This window comes from Carcharodon carcharias, chromosome 9 (assembly GCF_017639515.1).
Source record: "Carcharodon carcharias isolate sCarCar2 chromosome 9, sCarCar2.pri, whole genome shotgun sequence".
Lineage (NCBI taxonomy): Eukaryota > Metazoa > Chordata > Chondrichthyes > Lamniformes > Lamnidae > Carcharodon > Carcharodon carcharias.
Genome location: NC_054475.1, coordinates 38,693,260 through 38,711,503, shown reverse-complemented (window position 1 = coordinate 38,711,503; position 18,244 = coordinate 38,693,260). Strand labels below are relative to the sequence as shown.

General features: G+C 43.0%; 1 protein-coding gene across 5 annotated transcripts in view; it reads left to right on the top strand.

Annotated features, from left to right (window-relative positions):
* Positions 1-10,114, top strand: part of LOC121281807 (ladinin-1-like) — a 107,322-nt gene extending 97,208 nt beyond the window's left edge. For 3 of the 5 annotated variants that reach the window (XR_005943934.1, XR_005943935.1, XR_005943933.1), the window contains exons 11-13: positions 3,822-3,914; positions 7,113-7,129; positions 9,710-10,114. Coding sequence is in view for 2 of the 5 variants with exons in the window: in XM_041194810.1 (XP_041050744.1) it covers positions 7,113-7,129; positions 9,710-9,728 (36 nt within the window). In the remaining 3 variants the exon portion in view is untranslated. The remainder of the gene's footprint in view (positions 1-3,821; positions 3,915-7,112; positions 7,130-9,709) is intronic. The other 2 variants (XM_041194810.1, XM_041194811.1) reach the window with 2 other exon arrangements.
* Positions 10,115-18,244: the final 8,130 nt, after the last annotated feature.

Here is an 18,244-nt window from a genome sequence, read left to right as displayed (position 1 = left end):
AGATGCTGAGGCAGGCTGTTTAAAAGGTCCACTTTGGTGCCAAGGGATTTCATCCCGGTTAAAATGAAAAAGTAGGGTCCTCTAGCCCTCATCCCTCATACGCCCACACACTCTCCATGCCCCATTCATGCAACCTCATGCCCCCATGCCAAGGTATGCCCCCACCAACCCCTCTATGGCCCCTCAAGCCTCCCCATGCCAAGGTATGCCCCTCCACCCACCACATTTGGCCCTCTTGTCTCTCATGTCAAGCTATGACACTGCCATGCCCATTCATCTACTATACATTGTATAGAACCAATGAACCCTATAGTGACAATAGGAATTGTAAAAGATCTTTTTTTTAAAAAAAAGTCATTCATTGATAACTTAACATTTTCTTTAAAAAAGCTTCATTTTACCACAAGGCAATAAAAGTGCCAATCATCCAGATCTTTTAAAGTATCAATAGCAGAAATTTCAAGCACTTGAAACCTCTTTATCTTGTGGAAATAAACATTGTGCATTCATAGAAGGGATCAGGAAGCCTTTGGTTCTGGGCACATTCCCTGAATTTCCCAGTTACTGCCTCCAAGCAGCATGATTTTAACAACAGCTAGCTGGTTGCCAATGACTTCCTGGCAGTTTTGGTTGGGATGTCAGCAAGTACCTTGTTACTGAGCCCTGACCATTAAAATAGGACAAGCCTGCCTGTTGCCACCTCTGGGTGGGCTGGGTTTGCTGTGTTCCCAACTGGGAGTGTAATTTGTGGCCTATGTCTTTGCTCAATGTTCATAAATTCAAACTCAGGCTGTTGAAAGGACTAATGAGTAAATACATGTCAAGCCAGTGATTATAATACCAGTCTATCAACCACTGTCCTTTTTTAAATTGACTGGTTGGAATGGTGCACTGACTGTTGCTCTGCCAAAACTTTGGTAGCTGCTTTAATTCATCCCATCTGACCTCTTGTAGGCAAAAATGATTAAATATGCCTCCTGCGATCTTCTACACAGCTAGATCTTTAAATAGCAAGCAGCTGTGGGGTGTTCTACAAAAGCGATGGAGGGGTGAATTCTCCACCTGCTGCCAATACAACAACACGGTGGGACTTTGACAGGCAACTCAGGCCCTGTCACAGCCTGACCATTTTTTTCTGAATCAGTGGTCATTCAACTTGTAGGTTGGTCTTTCAGCAGGAGCTGTGCCAACAGGATGGAGCCTGCCACTGTCAGGCAACACCAGAAGACAAGGATGCCACTCAAAAGGGTGAAGGATTCCAAGGCCTAAAAACAGTGACTTGTTTGAGGGCTGAGAGGAGTAAGAGGCGGCCATTACTGAGCCCTCTATCTCCAAAAGAGACATCAGCAATTCTTCCGCTATTGCCCCAGAAGGTATTGTCACCTCTCTCCCAGCAGTTCCAGTGAGGAAGGGAAGTGGGGAGTGCACTGTGGGATCAGTAACACAAAGCTAAGAAATGAATGGCTAGGTCTCACCTTCCTGTTGGCAATTACATGTAATGAGCAGATAAGAAACAGCCTTCCTAACTTGGGCAGGGGGAGGAAAATGGAACAAGCCTGGCTGCTGTCACCTCTGGATCAGATTGTTTTGCTATTTTCCCAACTAGGAGTGTAATTTGTGGTCTAGGTCTTTATTTATTGTTCATAAATTCAAATTCAGGCTGTTGAAAGAACTAATGATTAAATAATCTTTTGGAGTAAGATCATGGTCAAAGATGCTCTTGCTCCATTTTCCCATCTTTTTAGCTAACATCCAAGCTGATTTTGGGGGTGGAATAATAAGTCCAGCACGGTTCAATTTGGACAAGTATGAGCTAAACAAATATTTTCTGTGATTTTTTTTACTTTGCAACTGGTCATGTTTGACCTTTGCCATCATGTCATGCAACAAGATAACAATGATTTAAAAACAAAAAAACTGCGGATGCTGGAAATCCAAAACAAAAACAGAATTACCTGGAAAAACTCAGCAGGTCTGGCAGCATCGGCGGAGAAGAAAAGAGTTGACGTTTCGAGTCCTCATGACCCTTCGACAGAACTTGCGTTCGGGACTCGAACGCAAGTTCTGTCGAAGGGTCATGAGGACTCGAAACGTCAACTCTTTTCTTCTCCGCCGATGCTGCCAGACCTGCTGAGTTTTTCCAGGTAATTCTGTTTTTGTTAACAATGATTTAATTTTGGCAAAAGGTGACGAACAAAAAAAGGCCAAATTCTCGTCTGGGCTCAGGAAAACCCGACCTGTGCACTTTTGTGGCTTGCAAAAGACACTCCCGACCCATGTGTGACTATACGAGGGATTTTTTGATTTTTCACACAGGGGTTGGATTCACAGTGCTATTTGTGAGCAGCGATGGAGTGCGTGAGGAGCGTGGGTGCAGAAGCGGGCTGCTTATGAGGCCCACCCCATTTCTCCAACACAGTGGCTAGGATTTTCCCCTCGGCAATTTGGGGGTGGGGTCCGGTTGCCGAGGTAAAAATGACACGGGATGACATTGGGATGAATCCCCGACGTCATCCCGGTCCATTTAAATTTTTAGGAAGGCGGGCAGACAGCGAAATCATTGACAGGCTATTTAAAGTAATTAAAGACCTGCCCGTCCAACCTTAAGGCTGGTGGGCAGGCCAGGAGCCCCAGCGGGCTCCAGGTTATTGATGAAACTTCATCCACTGGCATGAGGGGGACATGTTAATAATTTTTTAATGTTACTATTTTTAATGTTTTTGACACTATCAGTATTCTCCCTGAGACAGGACTTTGCCTCAGGGAGAAGTGCACTCTTTCGCACACATGTGCGAAAGAGCGCACTTTGACAGCTGGGGAATCCCTCCCCTCCCCCGCACAGGAATCGCATAGCCCCATTTCAGTGGCAGGGGTCAGCTGCCCGTCTGCCGCCAAGCCGGAGGGGTCTGCCCGCCATCCAAGGGCAAGATTCTGCCCAGTAGCTCAGCTCCCAACATCACTTAAAGGCCTCCTAAACCTCACCCCCTCATTCACCATGCAACCCATGCCCCCACAAATTCTGCCATGCTACCTCACATGCCCCCATGCCAACGCAAGCCATTTCTCATTCCCATGCCACCTCTATACCCCCCAAGTATCCTCCATAGCCACTCATCAAGTTTGCACTATGTCCTCAGGAGTGAGACAATATCAATGAGAATTATTTTAAAATCATTGGGAAAACATTAAATTGTTAATCATCTAAGAAAATCCTGAATTCAAACTCAATATCATTGATACTGGACCAAAGCACCCAAGGGGGGAAAAAAAAGTTGCAATCCTTTAAGTAATAAACTATATCTAAGACGTATTCCGTTATTATAATCTCATAAAAGTTTCAATAATTCTTGGATCAATAAGAGCACCTGCTGAGCTGAAGCTTTTGAAACTTAGCTAAGCATTCATAATGGAATAGCTGTCATAACAAAAGCTTCCAGCTCCACTGACAGCACAGATACCCATTTCCATGTCAAAACAGAGTCCCTGTCAATCAATGGAGGGAGAGTAAGTTTTCTATGTTCTAGAAAATTAGAAACCACCAGATCTGCCAGTCCATTAAATCAGATAGCAAAAGCATGACAGCAGAAGACATTTTTTTCCTGCATTTTTAACTCATTATGATACTTTCTCCATTGGAAATGTACTATAATGCATGTGAACAATTACACAATGCTGGTCAATGTAAGGGTCAACTTACCTTTGCAAGACAGATCTCCATGATGAATCACTGCATTAAAATACATCTATGTTACAATACAGCACCTAGTAGTGATATTTGAAGGTGTCAAAATATTTTACACTTACCTTTCGAATTGTTCCAGATTCCTCAGCAGGTTTTCCATTTTCTTTACAAACTCTTAAACCTGGCATGTTTCTAATGGACTTCCAAAACCCCACATCACCAGATGAAAATGGTAGGTGGAAGGAAATCTGATTTTTATCCTCCATTTAAAATGAGGAAGCTGACCTCAAGGGGGGTAGGTGTGTGGTTGTGCACGGTAGGCATTCCTGACCCACAAAAAGGCCAGAGAAAAATGGCACAGTGTCAGGAATTTGGAGAAAAATCAGATTTCCTCCAAAAAAACTAAGTGTTGTCATTCATGCCACTGAAATGTGCCTGCACACCCAGACAAAATTTTGGCCCAAAATTTGCAAAAATAAGGAAAAACTGATATTTTTACAATGGTGTGGGGCTGACCTATTACGAGCATCTCTGTGTTGACTGATCTTCAGCGCTCTATATTGGTGAGTTCATGTTACTACTGGTCATTTCTAATGTTTGTTTGGAAAAAGAGGTGATCCACAGCCATATGGGACATGACCATTATGCGTCTGGTACATGAGGCAGTTATTGATTTCTTCCATCATCTCATTCATCGTAGAGAAAAGACTATCAGTATTTTTAAACTCCGTATTTGATATAATACCACTAGTCATGAATAATAATGGCCATAGAGTCATTACTGCACAAATGGAGGTCATTCAGCCCATCAAATCCATGCCAGTAACAACTTATTCTGTATTTTAATCAGTTGTGATCTATATCTTCCTGGGTTTTACACGTAAATCTAGCCTTATAAAGTGAAAAGTGTGACCGGAGGCAAATAGTACAAATTTAAATTACCTGAAGTAATAACAGAGAGTAATGTTTGATAAGAGATGGAGAGTGAGTACTGAAATGTGAACATTTAAACGGAATGGTGCTTCCAATCCTAACATATTATTAATTAAGTTGAATAATTGTTCTGGTGCTTTCATTGAACCAAGATGTTTTTTGGTCAGTTCCCAGTTTCAGTATGGTAACATAAAGTTCATCATTGGTATAATTTCTTTCAACATTAATACTTAATAAAATCTCCAATCCTTGAGATAATATCAAGAGATCAAGAGTATTTTATAATGCTAGTGAATATTCCACTTACAGTCAGCATTTTCAACCAAGCAAATAAGTACAAGCTTCAAAGCATATACAGAGAAACCTGAATCTATTGCAAATATTGTTGCAGATTCTTTCTGTGCTTTAATTTAAATTTGCCACATGAGGAGCAGCAATAAATTAGGTGAAGTGAGAGTGACTGCCCTTGATATCAAAGCAACATTTGAGCGGGTGTAGCATCAAGGAGCCTGGCAAAACTGGAGTCAAAGGGCAGAATTTTGCCCTTGATGAGCAGGCGACCCCCACTGGCTCGGCGGCGGGTGGGCAGCTGATCGCCGCCACTGAAACAGGCCCCGCCGCCATTTTAAGTGGGCGGGCCAATTAAGGCCCGCCCGACGGGAAGCACTATGCGCTTCCTGTGTGAGGGGTAGGGATTCCCCAATTGTCAAAATGTGCTCTTTTGAGCACGCGCGCAAAAGAGCACACATCTCCCCGAGACTAAGTGCTGCCTCAGGGAGATCACCGACAGTGTTTCAAATTTCAAAAACAGAACAATAAAAAAAATTATTAACATGTCCCCCTCATGTGATAGTGTCACACGAGATGGAACATGTTAACAAATATGACAAATACTTTATTAAACTTTTTTAAAACAGACATGAAACCTCATCCTGCCAGTGGATGAGGGTTCATGTTTTTTCAGAAGCCCGCTGAGGCTCCTGGCCTGCCCGCCAGACTTAAGGTTGAACGGGCAGGGCCTTTAATTGGCTTAATGATCCTGTCAATGGCCTCAATTGCTGATCGTGCTGTCCGCCTGCCTTCCTGAATTAAATAGGGCGGGATGATGTTGGGGGGTTCCTCCTGACATCATCCCACGTCATTTTCATGTTGGCGAGCGGGCCCCGCCCCCAGCTCGCTGACAGAAAAAATCTGCCCAATGGGTATCAGGAAAACACTCTGCTGGTTGGAGTCATACCTAGCACAAAGGAAAATGGTTGTGGTTGTTGCAGGTCAAACATCTCAGCTCCAGGGCATCACTGCAGGAGTTCCTCAGGGTAGTGACCTAAGCCTAACCATCTTCAACTGCTTCATCAATTGCCTTCCTTACATCATAAGGGATGTTCACTGATGATTGCACAAGGTTCAGGAATGCAGAAAGACCTGGACAATATCCAGGTTTGGGCTGACAAATGGCAAGTAACATTTGTGCCACACAAGTGGCAATGACCATCTCCAACAAGAGAGAATCTAGTCATTGACCCTCAACATTCAATGGTATTACCATTGCTGAATCCCCCAGCATCAACATCCTGGGGGTTACCATTGAAATTGAACTGGACTAGTCATATAAATACAGTGGCTACAAGAGCAGGTCAGAGGCTAGGAACCCTGCAGCGAATAACTCACCTTCTGACTCCCAAAGCCTGTCCACCATCTACAAGGGACAAATCAGGAGTGTGATGGAATACTCTCAACTTGCATGGATGAGTGCAGCTCCAACAACATTCAAGAATCTTGCCACTATCCAGGACGGAGCAGCTCACTTGATTGGCAACCCATCAACAAAAATTCACTCCCTCCACCACTGATGCACAGTAGCAGCAGTGTGTACCATCTACAAGATGCACTGCAGGAACTCATCAGCGCTTCTTAGACAGCACCTTCCAAACCCACGACTGCTTTCATCTAGCAGGACAAGGGGGGGCACGCACATGGGAACACCACCAGGTGGAAGTTCCCCTCCAAACCACTCATCACCCTGACTTGGAAATATATCGCCGTTCCTTCATTGTCGCTGGGTCAAAATCCTGGAACTCCCTTCCTAAGAGCACTGTGGGTTACCTATGTCACATGGACTGCAGCAGTTCAAGAAGGCAGCTCACCACCACCTTTTCAAGGGCAATTAGGGATGGGCAATAAATGCTGGCCCAGCCATCGATGCCCACATCCCATGAATGAATTTTTAAAAATCATTGATACATTGTCTTTATAATGTTGAAAGAAGACATAAGAGCTTGGTTTGCCCCTAGCATTTCTGATCATCTTTTCAAAATAAAATAGGTGACATCAACAACTGGTGAATTGTGTACCCTGTTTTGTGTAATGGAATACGTTAAATAATAACAGTATCATTTTGAATTGCTGCAAATATAATTAAGGTATTCTGACAATAAGATAACTGAACCATTTTTGATGTGAACTAGAAAAATTTACATGATCATCCTTCTTCTTTCAGAAAGAGCAACATTCAAAGTAAGGAAAGGTCTTTTTTATATAAATATAGTCTACTTCATTCTTCTACTATCTAAAACTTTAAATGACTAACATGTCTGGTCTGGAAACTACATGTAGTTGCATGGTGTGTTTGTGTCTGATTAGTGAAACTAAATCACTGTAACCTTTGCAGGGACTTTTCATTGGACTTTTTAAATGTTTCATCCTTCAATTCCATGAGTAACTACTTGGAGCTCACACTTTTAACAAAACTCAGGTGGCAATCCGGCTATCAAAATAACCTTTCAACTGAGATCTCGGTTTCAATCCAGACCAGACTAATAAAGTAAAATAAGTTAAAATCTTCTCTTTCCGCTGGCTCAATGGATCATATATAAAATATATTTGTGCAATTTCATCCCAGTTCCCAATGAGCAATGAGCCTCAGAATAAAATGTCATTAAGTCAGCAATAGCACTCAGTGAAGTCAGAGTGGTGGTAGATGCAGCGAAGAGAAATAGAAATGATATAGCCAGAAATACACTTCTTAGTTTAAGAACATTTTCATGGGTCAGAGCAGAAAGAGATTTATTCATCATCAAATGGGAATTTGGTCAAATTTAGACCAGAAACACTACATATAGATGATTATAAATGCAACAAAATGGGAAAATGTTCCGGCACTGAGATACCTCATTTTATTAAGCACAAAAAAGAACGTTATGTTCAATTTTCAAAATAATCTGAAAATTAATGTAATATGGATATAATAGAGCAAAATGTCCTTCTAAAAATGTAACATAGTACAAAACTTTAGGGTTGAAATTTCACCAAACATTATTTTTAGAGGGATAGCAACTTCATTGGAACAATGCACTTTGGGGCTTTACATACATCCATTAATGAGCAAACTGTAACTTGCAGTCAGGAATTTCATTTCTATCCATTTATGTTTTTGCTTGAGAGTAAAATGTTTGTTTTGACACTGGCAGCAGCCTTCATCTATTAGGAGATGGTTGCAGAGTTGCCAACCATTTATGTTATGCACTGTGGGTCATTTTCTAGCCTGCTTTTATTGAACTTAAAATAACAGGCACAGCTACATATCTGAAAGCCCTTAGGAGAAATCTATTAAAAAATGTTTTGCTGAATTTATGTTAATCTGGCAGCAGGAGTTCATTGCATTTTTAGATCATTTTTATTGTGCTATCGGGAGGCTACTTATGTCTTGCCCTGCATTCCCCCTCTTTTGAATTTTCCAAACCTTATTAGGGGAACATTATAAGACTCCACCAGTGAGAAGTTCAACCTCTAACTGACAAGGGAGATATTTCACAAGAGCTCAATGTCCTGGTGGAAAATCTTGTTTAATTTGATAGTGACCTGATAGGATATTTTACTTGTACTTTCTTTGTAGATATTTCTCTAATATATTGTTCAATAACTTAATTCAATGGCATGGCATTAAAAAAAAAAGCAGTAGATGGGAATCTGCAGGGGTCATTTCCTCTCTTTGCTATGGTGACGATTGAACTTTCAAATGACCTTGCACACTAAAGTGAGACCAGCTCATTGTGCAAATTAGATTAAAGGCCTTCATATATAGTGCAGTAAGTAACAAATATTCCCTGGTCACCGTGTAATAACTACAAGTACGCTGAGTACAGTATTTCTGTACTATATCACTCAATGGTTAATCTACACATTACAATGCAAAACCAAAGAGGGATCTGGCGCAAACAGACTAATCTGGAAGGAAAGTGGCCAATCAGCCATCAGTCCTACTGTATTAGAAGTTAGTGCCTATTACCATGGAATCCCTTCCACACTCCTGCCCCTTCCAACTGGGTCTGATTATTCTATGAAAAAATTGGCCTCGCCTTCATCAGCCCTACTCCACTCAGAGTCTGGCTCTGATTATTCTGTCACAAGTTACCTCCTCGACCAGTTCATCTGTTATGTTAATGGCCACTCTGTTTGTTTGCCCACCTCCCGAGAGAATTTTAAGCCCTGACCCTTCGCCTCAATAAGTTATCGATCCAGTTCCCTTTCTTACGAGCCGCTAATCAACTCTCCGCAAGAGAGACTGATAACTTGGAACCATATTGGTGAGACCGGTCCACGTTTTCCAACCATCCCACAGAGAAAATATTCTTCTCAATCTCTGTTCTGCCATTTCTTTGCCTCAGACATTGACAGATGAGCTTTGTTTTGAGATTCACAACAGCAATAAGTGTTAAACCCATGGAGGTCAATAGCCCTTATTCACATGCTTATTGAGATGTTGATTCCTGTTTCCATGGTTGAACAGCCTAACCAAGTTACAAAGTTCCCTAGCCACTCCCGTGCCCACCGACCTGAGCCACCTGCCACCGGTAAAGTTCAGGCCAAAGAAATCTTCCCACATTTGGTTATGATGCCACATTTGATGAATAGAGGAAATCACCCTCATTAATGTGATATTGCACCTTACAGTGAAGTGGTGAATGCATTACTTTTAAAGAGGCAAGCTTCCATTTTGATTTATTAGAAATTGAAGGTTTTCAGATTTAATTTTTAAACTTTTAAGACTATTGTTTCAATGTTTTAACCTATTTTTATTTATTTTTTTGTTACCAGGAGTAACATGTCAAAATGAAAAAGGAGACAATTCTACACCAAAGTGATTTCAGAATATTGTAATTATTTTTCTTAACTCTTGAAGATGGTTAATATTTTATCCAAGCATGATCAAGCTAGCTCTCCAATAGGAGTGATTTTACGGTAAAAACAATAACATTCTAATAAAGGGGATTCAACTGCTTTAATAACTGTGCAACAACAAAATGCAGCTTTGTAGGTGATTAAAATTGAGTTTCAGTTTAAACAAATAGGAGCAAGGGAATAAATCAGGTTCAAAACTTTGTAAAATAAGATGGTTTAAAATTTACAATTTTTTATGTTTGAGAATTTAAAACCATATTGACTGTATTTCAATTATTTTCTCAAAAAATAAATTTTAAAAAAGGATAACAGGTCTTCAAATTGTGTGTTAAATTGTGGTTTATTTATTTTGTGTTTGGCTTGTAAAGTATGGTATTTTGTCAATAGAAAAGTTGCACAGAACCAAATTATCTAATGCAAATTCTCAGAATAAGTTATCTTTCAAATGTTAATGTATTAGAAGGTATCATTCATATAACTGTAGTCATGACCTATTATAGTGCAAATAAGAATATAGAACATAAGAAATAGGAAAAGGAGTAGGCCATTCGGCCCCTAGAGCCTGCTCCACCATTCAATAAGATCATGGCTGATCCTCTTGTGTTTCAATTTCCACATTTCCATCGAACCCCGATAACCTTTGATTCCCTTGCCTAACAAGAATCTATCCACCTCTGTCTTAAAAATATTCAATGACCCCCCTCCAGCACCTTCTGAGGCAGAGAATTCCAAAGTCGCACAACCCTCTGAGAGAAAAAAATTTTCCTTATCTCTGTCCTAAAAGGGCGACCCCTAATTTTAATACAGTGGGCCCTAATTCTGGACTCACCCACAACAGGAAACATCCTTTCGATGTCCGCCTTCTCAAGGCCATTCAGAATCTTGTATACTTCAATCAAATCACCCCTCATTCTTCTAAACTCCAGTAGAAACAAAGACGGTTTGTCTAACCTTTCCTCATAAGACAACCCGCGCATTCCAGGCATCAATCTATTAAACATCCTTTGAACCGCCTCCATGTATTTACATCTTTCATTAAATTGGGAGACCAAAGCTGCACATGGTATTCGAGGTGCAGTATCACCAACTGAAGCATGACATTCTTACTTTTATGTTCAATCCCTCTCATAATAAAGGATAGCATTCCATTAGCCGTCTTAATTACTTGCTGTACCTGCGTACTAACTTTTTGTGACTCGTGCTAGAACACCTAGATCCATCCGCACCTCAGAATTATGCAGCCATTTCCATTTAAGTAATACTCTGCTTTTTTTTTCTTCCTGCCAAAGTGGACGATTTCACATTTTCCCACATTAAACTCCATTTGCCAGATCTTTGCCCACTCACTCAACCGATCTATATCCATCTGCAGCCTCATGTCCTCTTCTCAAAGTACTTTCCTACCTATCTTTGTGTCATCTGCAAATTTAGCTACCATGTCTTCACTCTCCTCATCTCATTCATTGATGTAAATCGTAAACTGTTGAGGCCCCAGTACAGACCCCGCTCTTCACTCGTCACATCCTGCCAATCAGAAAAAGAACCATTTATGTATATTCTCTGCTTTCTGCCAGCCAGCCAATCTTCTATCCATGCAAATACGAAATGAAATTAAAGACCTTCATATATAGTGCAGTAAGTAACAAATGTTCCCTTAGGAGCCTGGTCACCATGTAATAACTACAAGTACTCACAGTACAGTACTTCAGTAATGTATCACTTAACAGTTAATCTACTCAGATCACTGCAAAACTGATGAAGGCCGGGATTTTCTGGCCCCATCATGGGCGGGACCCGCCACAGGTGAGGCGGCCCCTCAGCCAGAAGTTCATTGACTTGCGGCAGGACCAGAAGATCCCGGCGGCGGGGGTGGGGGGTGGGTGGGGTTGGAAATCCTGCCTGAGAGCTCTGGCGCAAACAGACTAATCTGGAAGGGAAGCGGCCATTCAGTCCATCAGTCCTGCTCTATTAGAAATTAGTGCCTATTAACATGGAATCCCCTCCATAGTTCTGCTGCTTCTAACTGGGTCTGATTATTCTATGAAAGAATTGCGCCCCCACCCCCCCACTTCATCCTTGCTTCTCCACTCAGAGTCTGGCTCTGGTTATTCTGTCACAAGTTACCCTCCTCCACCAGTTGATTTGCTACGTTAACGGCCACTCTGCTCACCTCCCATAGGGAGTTTTAAGCCCTGACCCCTCGCCTCAATAAATTATCGATCCAGTTCCCTTTCTGACGAGATGCTAATCAACTCTCTACAAGAGAGACTGATAACGTGGAACCGTATCGGGGAGATTGGTCCATGTTTTCCAACCATCCCACAGAGAAATCTCTAACCTGCCATTTCTTTGCCTCAGACATTGACAGATGAGCTTTGTTTAGAGATTCATAACAGCAATAAGCATTAAAACCATGGAGGTCAATACCCCTTATTCACATACTTATTGAGATGTTGATTCCTGTTTCCATGGCTGAACAGCCTAACCAGGCACTTGACTGCTAAGAGGAACCTATTGGATTGGTGTGCGTTTGCTGGAGCCCAGGATGAACTCTCTTTCTCTCTGTCATTTCCACCGCCCCCCCCATTCCTGAAGGTGCTAACTCTTGATTTGGCCAAAGAGATAGGTTTTAAGGAGTGGAGGGAGAGAGAGAGGCAATGAGTTTAGCCAGGGAATTCCAGAGGCCAGAAATGGATGATGCTGGAGATTTCATTCTCACATCATTGCAGAGTGAGCAACATGTTAAACAAATTCAAGCCAGAGATCAATAGATTTCTAGATATTAAAGATATCAAGGAATATGGGGGAAAATGGTGATCAGGTAGAAGATCAGCCATGATCTTGTTGAACGGCGGAGCAGGCTCGTGGGGCCGAATGGCCTACTCCTGCTCCTATTTCCTATTATTATTTTTTATAATTTCTTGTCATAACAATGCACCAGGCTACACAAATACTGCACAGCACTAAGAAGTTTTATCACAGCATGTAGCTTTATGCACCTCAGTAGTTTGCTGAAGGGCACATGTTGAATTGAAATTGTGTTGCATCTGCTTAGCTTTAGAACTGAAGTACTTCTGACCCCGAGCACATTCTGTACGCCAGTACACCACTACATAAGTGTATTTCTAACCTCAACTTGTGTGCAATTAAATCCACCAATCTCAATTGGGAAACTGTGTGCTACTGGAAAAAGACAAAATATTATGAGTACTTAGTCATGAACAAGCAAAAGGCCAAATGAACTAATCAGCATGGGCTAGAATTTTCCGTGACAGGCGGGGGAAACAATGTGGCAGGAGCTGAAAAACCAGTTTCCCGCCAGCATAAAATGATGACAGGATCTACCACTCCCAGCTACCATGGCATGTTGCCATTCCTGCCAGAGGCCGGCATGAAGCAGATTGGCATCCCCTTAATGGAATGCAGATGAAGGCCCGACCAGAATTGCCCATCCCCCCACCCTATCGTCTGCATCACCAGCGGGATATCACGCTGGTCCAGAACACGTCTGGACCAACGTGGCTTTTACTTGTCGGCATTTACCTGAAGAAGGCCTGGGGCAGTCTCCAGAGTATATGATGGAAGATGGAGGGCTCCAGCGACTGAACCCTGGAACATCTCATGCAGCAGTGAGCAGGTGGATCATCAACCACTTGGATCTGCTCGCTGCAGCAGTTTCGTGGAGGTGGATCTTCTCACAGCAGCTTCTCCCAGGAGGTGGATCTTCAAGCTGGCAGGAAGTATTGTTGGGCAGTGATGGTCTATGCTGGAGGTGTTGGGGGGAGGCGGTGTTGGTGGGATTAGATGGGGAGTAGGGGAGCGAAATGGAGGGGTGGGTGTGGAGGCCCAGAAGGTTGCGGGGGAGGTGTGAGAGGCAGGGGAAGGAGAAAAATACTATGAGACTCGTCGAATGAGTGAGGTGGTATGGAGTGGAAGGGTGGGAAGGGCCATGCTGGAGTGCGAGCAGAGGGATGAATGGGCATGGGAGCATGTGCAGTTGTGAATGGGCAAGGGGGGGGATGTGCAGGTATGAACAGGCATGGGAGGGAAAAGGGAAAAGGAGTTCAGAGGGAGGGGTCTGTGGTGTCAGTGGATGTGTCCTGGGGCAAAATCTCAGGGAAATTGTGATAGGAGGGGATGGTGAAAGTTAAAGGGAGCAGTGGGAGCCACTACATTGGGAGGGTGAGGGTCCTGTGAAGGGGTGCTGAGGGTTATTGGAGTGGAGACAGATTGAGAAATGGATTTTGGGGGTCGGAAGAGTGAGGGGGTGTCAGTTCAACTGTGATGGATGTGGCAACTTGAGGAAGGTAGTGGGCTTCAACATTGACCGGAAGTGAAATGGATGGTGAAGGGGGAGGGTTGAAGGATAACCGTGGGAAGGTCTAAAGTGATTCATGAGGGAGTGGAGGGTGGTGGGAAGCGTCAATGGTTATGCGGGGGGAAGCTGTGGATGATGGGGAGACGGGAAAAGGTATTCGATTTGACGCATGGAATGTGACTATTTATTATGTGACTATCGCCGTTCCTTCATTGTCGCTGGGTCAAAATCCTGGAACTCCCTCCCTTACAGCACTGTGGGTGTACCTACACCACATGGATTGTAGCGGTTCAAGAAGGCAGCTCATCACCACCTTCTCAAAGGCAATTAGGGATGTGAAATAAATGCTTGCCTAGCCATCGATGCCCATATCCCGTGAATGAATTTTTTAAAAGTTTGTCCTGTTGTTTTGGATGACAGTGGCAGCCATCCTCTGGAGACCAAAGGCCCTGAGGGCCCCACCTTATTGCTGTCCTGCCATGGGGCAGCTGCTCACTGCATGGTCACAGAGGACAAGGCCTGAAGGGGGGTCACAAGAAAACGGGGTTCAGAAGGGCAGGACACCCTCAGAGAGTCCTGAGTGGAGGGCGCAGGGTATCCAGTTGCCACTCTTCCTCTGTTTGCGTGCCTGAAGGATCCTGCCCAAATCCCTGAGGAGAAGAGGCACCTGAAGGGAGGTCAAGGTATCCTGTCCCCTCCTCACATAGCCACTGTAAAAGCTCACCCATGGTTACAGCAACAAAGTGCAGGTCTGTGTGCATCTCCGGCAGCATCTGCTGGACCAGGTTCTCCATGGAGTCTGCCACCCTCCCCATGGAAACCTCGTCGGCATCACTTCACAACCAATAGGCGGATGGACTCCTCCACTTCATGTGCCACTTTGTTGACAGCCTCCGCCACCCCTGCCTGATGTTCCTCTGCCTCTTGCTGCCTCGCCAGCATCTTGTGAGTGACCTATTCCAGAGGTTTGGCATCCGACGCATCCCACAGGTGCCTATTTCCCTTCCCAGCAGTCTTCCAAGTGCTGGTGAGCTTGGTTGACCGTGCCTCCTCCTGCTGCAGAGATGCATCAAGCAGTAACTACCAGAATGTGAGACCCTTCCTAAACTTGATCTATTACCCACCAGGGCATGTGTCTCTGGTCTAGTGGAGGGTGAAGGTGACTGCTGTGACTCCTCCGCAAGTGTATTTTCTCCCTCCACAATGGCCTCGGTCCTCTGTGGACTTGTCTGAGTGTTAGACAGGACTTTGTCTTCTTCAGGCCTTGCCCTCTTGTTGCTGGCACCTGTAAGAGAGGAGAGAGTGCGTGACTGCTGCCTCAAATATGGAGGAGCATGTGACTCTTAGGTAAGTGCCATGCAGCCCATGCCGCCACGCAATGCATTGGAAACCAGCCCCCCAACCCCCCACTGTATAATTAATGAGGCCAGCATCATGCAATACGGCACAAATTCCCAGGGGTTTCCATGGCAGGAAACACTCCTCTTCCCTGACCCCATCATGGGATTTAGTCCTGGAATAGACAATTTTGCCTATTGTTTCAAAATTAACTCCATGACATTGAAGCACATTTGACTCTGCCTGCAGGTGTGCCAACCATTGTAAAAATATAGGGCAGGATTTTGCCCTTGTCAGGCGGGCTCAGCGGGGGCGATCGAGAAGCCAGCCACTGCCTGCGATCGAGGCTGGAAGACGATTTCATGCTGGCAGCCAGTTAAGGCCTGCTCAGCATGAATGAGAGCGGCAGCGCTCTGCACTGCTTGTGCAGGCAGAGGGGAGGTGGTGGTGGGGGTTGAGTGCAAGTGGGGCAAGCAGGAATTTCACACATGTGAACGAGTGCGGGCTTGATAATCTCCCTGAGGCACAGAGCTGCCTCAGGGAGATGAAGAGTTTAAAAAAAGGAAATGAAAAATGTTATGCAACATTTCTCCTCATGACTCTGTCATGAATTAAATGTTATGAATTAAATTTTCAATTAAAAAATTTTTTTTTTTAATTTTGCTTTAAATGCAAAGGCCACTTGGCCTTTTCGCCTGCCTGCCAACTGTAAGGTTGGACAAGCAGCGAAAAAATTCTTTTAATAACCTGGTTAATGGCCTTAATCGGCCTTTTAATTGTCAGCAGACCCGCTGCCAACTCCAGCGCGCATCCGCCGACAGGAATATCACGCGACTGCACGTTACATTTGGGACACTCACCCGAGACATTTTACTTGCGTCATTTTACGCTCAAACAGGTCGAACGTGTGCCCGTCCGCCGAGGTAAAAATTTTTCCCCAAATCTCTTTCTTTCACTGTAGGCCATATAATTATAATCCAAGATAAATTTGCCTCACTTTTCTTCCTGATTTCCTATTTCACTCTGAACTGAAACAACTTTTATTTATGTCCATGTTATGAGCACCTCGTCAATATACTGGAGCCTTGTTGTTGATGACACCTCATATTGTAAGGGTATTCTTCAGCTGTCGGGGCAGAGGAAAATTATTGAGATTAAATTGAGAGAATTTTGCTCTCCATCCAGCTCTGTTATACCTGACCTGAGAACACAGTACGCTAACTCGGATGTCCAAGATGGAAACAGTTCTATTCTCCATCACTGCCATACCTTGTCTTTATGAGCACAGAAAAAAAACATGATTACATGAAAGATCCATATATAATGTTTAGTTCTGATCTTTTGTGGCTCTGGCATTAATGGTTGGCATTGATGCAGTGAATGTGACTCTGCAGAATCCATTCCTTCCTCCCCTTCATTAGCAAAAGCTGCTTTTACTTCGTGAAGAGACATTATTGAGTTGTTTTGAAAGGTGATAACAAAAAGAATGGGAGATGCTGCCAAAAATAAAGACAGCTGCTCTCTCCTTCATGATGACTTCTCCAGAGAATTCCAACATTTCCCTAGTAATCATTCTACACTTCCTTTCAAACTAAATTTAGCCTTGTCTTTCAGAATGGACATTTTAATTATGCAGTAATTACATTCTACTAAAAATTCTATTTAATTATAAGATACATGTTTGTCTCATTCAATTCCCAGGAGCAGGAAAGTGTATATTGTGGTCATTGGCAGTATCCAAAGGCTTATTAATTAAAGTTTTAACCATTTTTTAGAATGAATTTGTCTTCAAGATTGATCTCTTGGAGCCATTTATGACTTTACAGTCATGTGTATATTAATACTGTGCAACCTTGCTAATTTCACAAGTATTTGACACATTTTTTGTATTAGTTGATTCTTGTCTTAGTTGAAGGCAACATAAGGGAAAACTGATTGGAGAGCAACAAACCCTCTAAATTTTTGTTAATAATATGCAGGGAATTTGTTTAAGGGCACAGACCCTTTAAGTTTCTTTTTGTGTGTGGCTGTGCATAGGCAGTAACTTAAAGGGGCTAACTTATGTGGCATATGTGGGAATTTTGGAGATCCAGCCACACAGTGGTGCGCTGTACATGTGGGTGGTGATCAAAAAGTGATTGAAATATTGAAAGAAAGTTGCCTTTATTTCATTTAGATACTGCCACAGCTGTTTCTATAGCAATGCTGGATGTTCATTATAAAAGAGTATCCTTTAGAAATGACATTGTGATGTTTGAACATTGAGAAGTGATGGTCAGACCTTCCCTGGTTCCAATTAAATACTTGGTTGCGCACAGCTCATCTCCAACCTCCAGAAACTAAACCATAGTGCAAAGTATGTGCAGTCCTGCTGAGATAGAAGACCCTGCCATTTTTTTGCTGCTGGCTGACTGACTTAGGCTATCATAATGAATAACCAGCATCGGAAAATCTAGGCTATTGTTTCCTTCAAAAAAAACCAAATCAATCCGAGTCCATCTTGGTGTCACTTACAATTACCAGATTTTAAAAGAATTAGCAATTTTTTTTCCAGGTTTGATAACTTTGATGATCTTTGGGATACATAGGGAGAAGAGTTCTCATCCTCAATATATAGTAGTCTTGAACATTATGCTCACTTTCATGGTTTTCATTAAAATTTGAAAAGACTGACCAGATCTTGGCAAAGATATACAAATAGGCCTGTTATAAAATTGCTTCTCTTCAGCACCAGTGCATTCCTGCTGCAAAGAAAAGATCAGTGAAATGGGCAGACCACCTCTTTATTATGACAA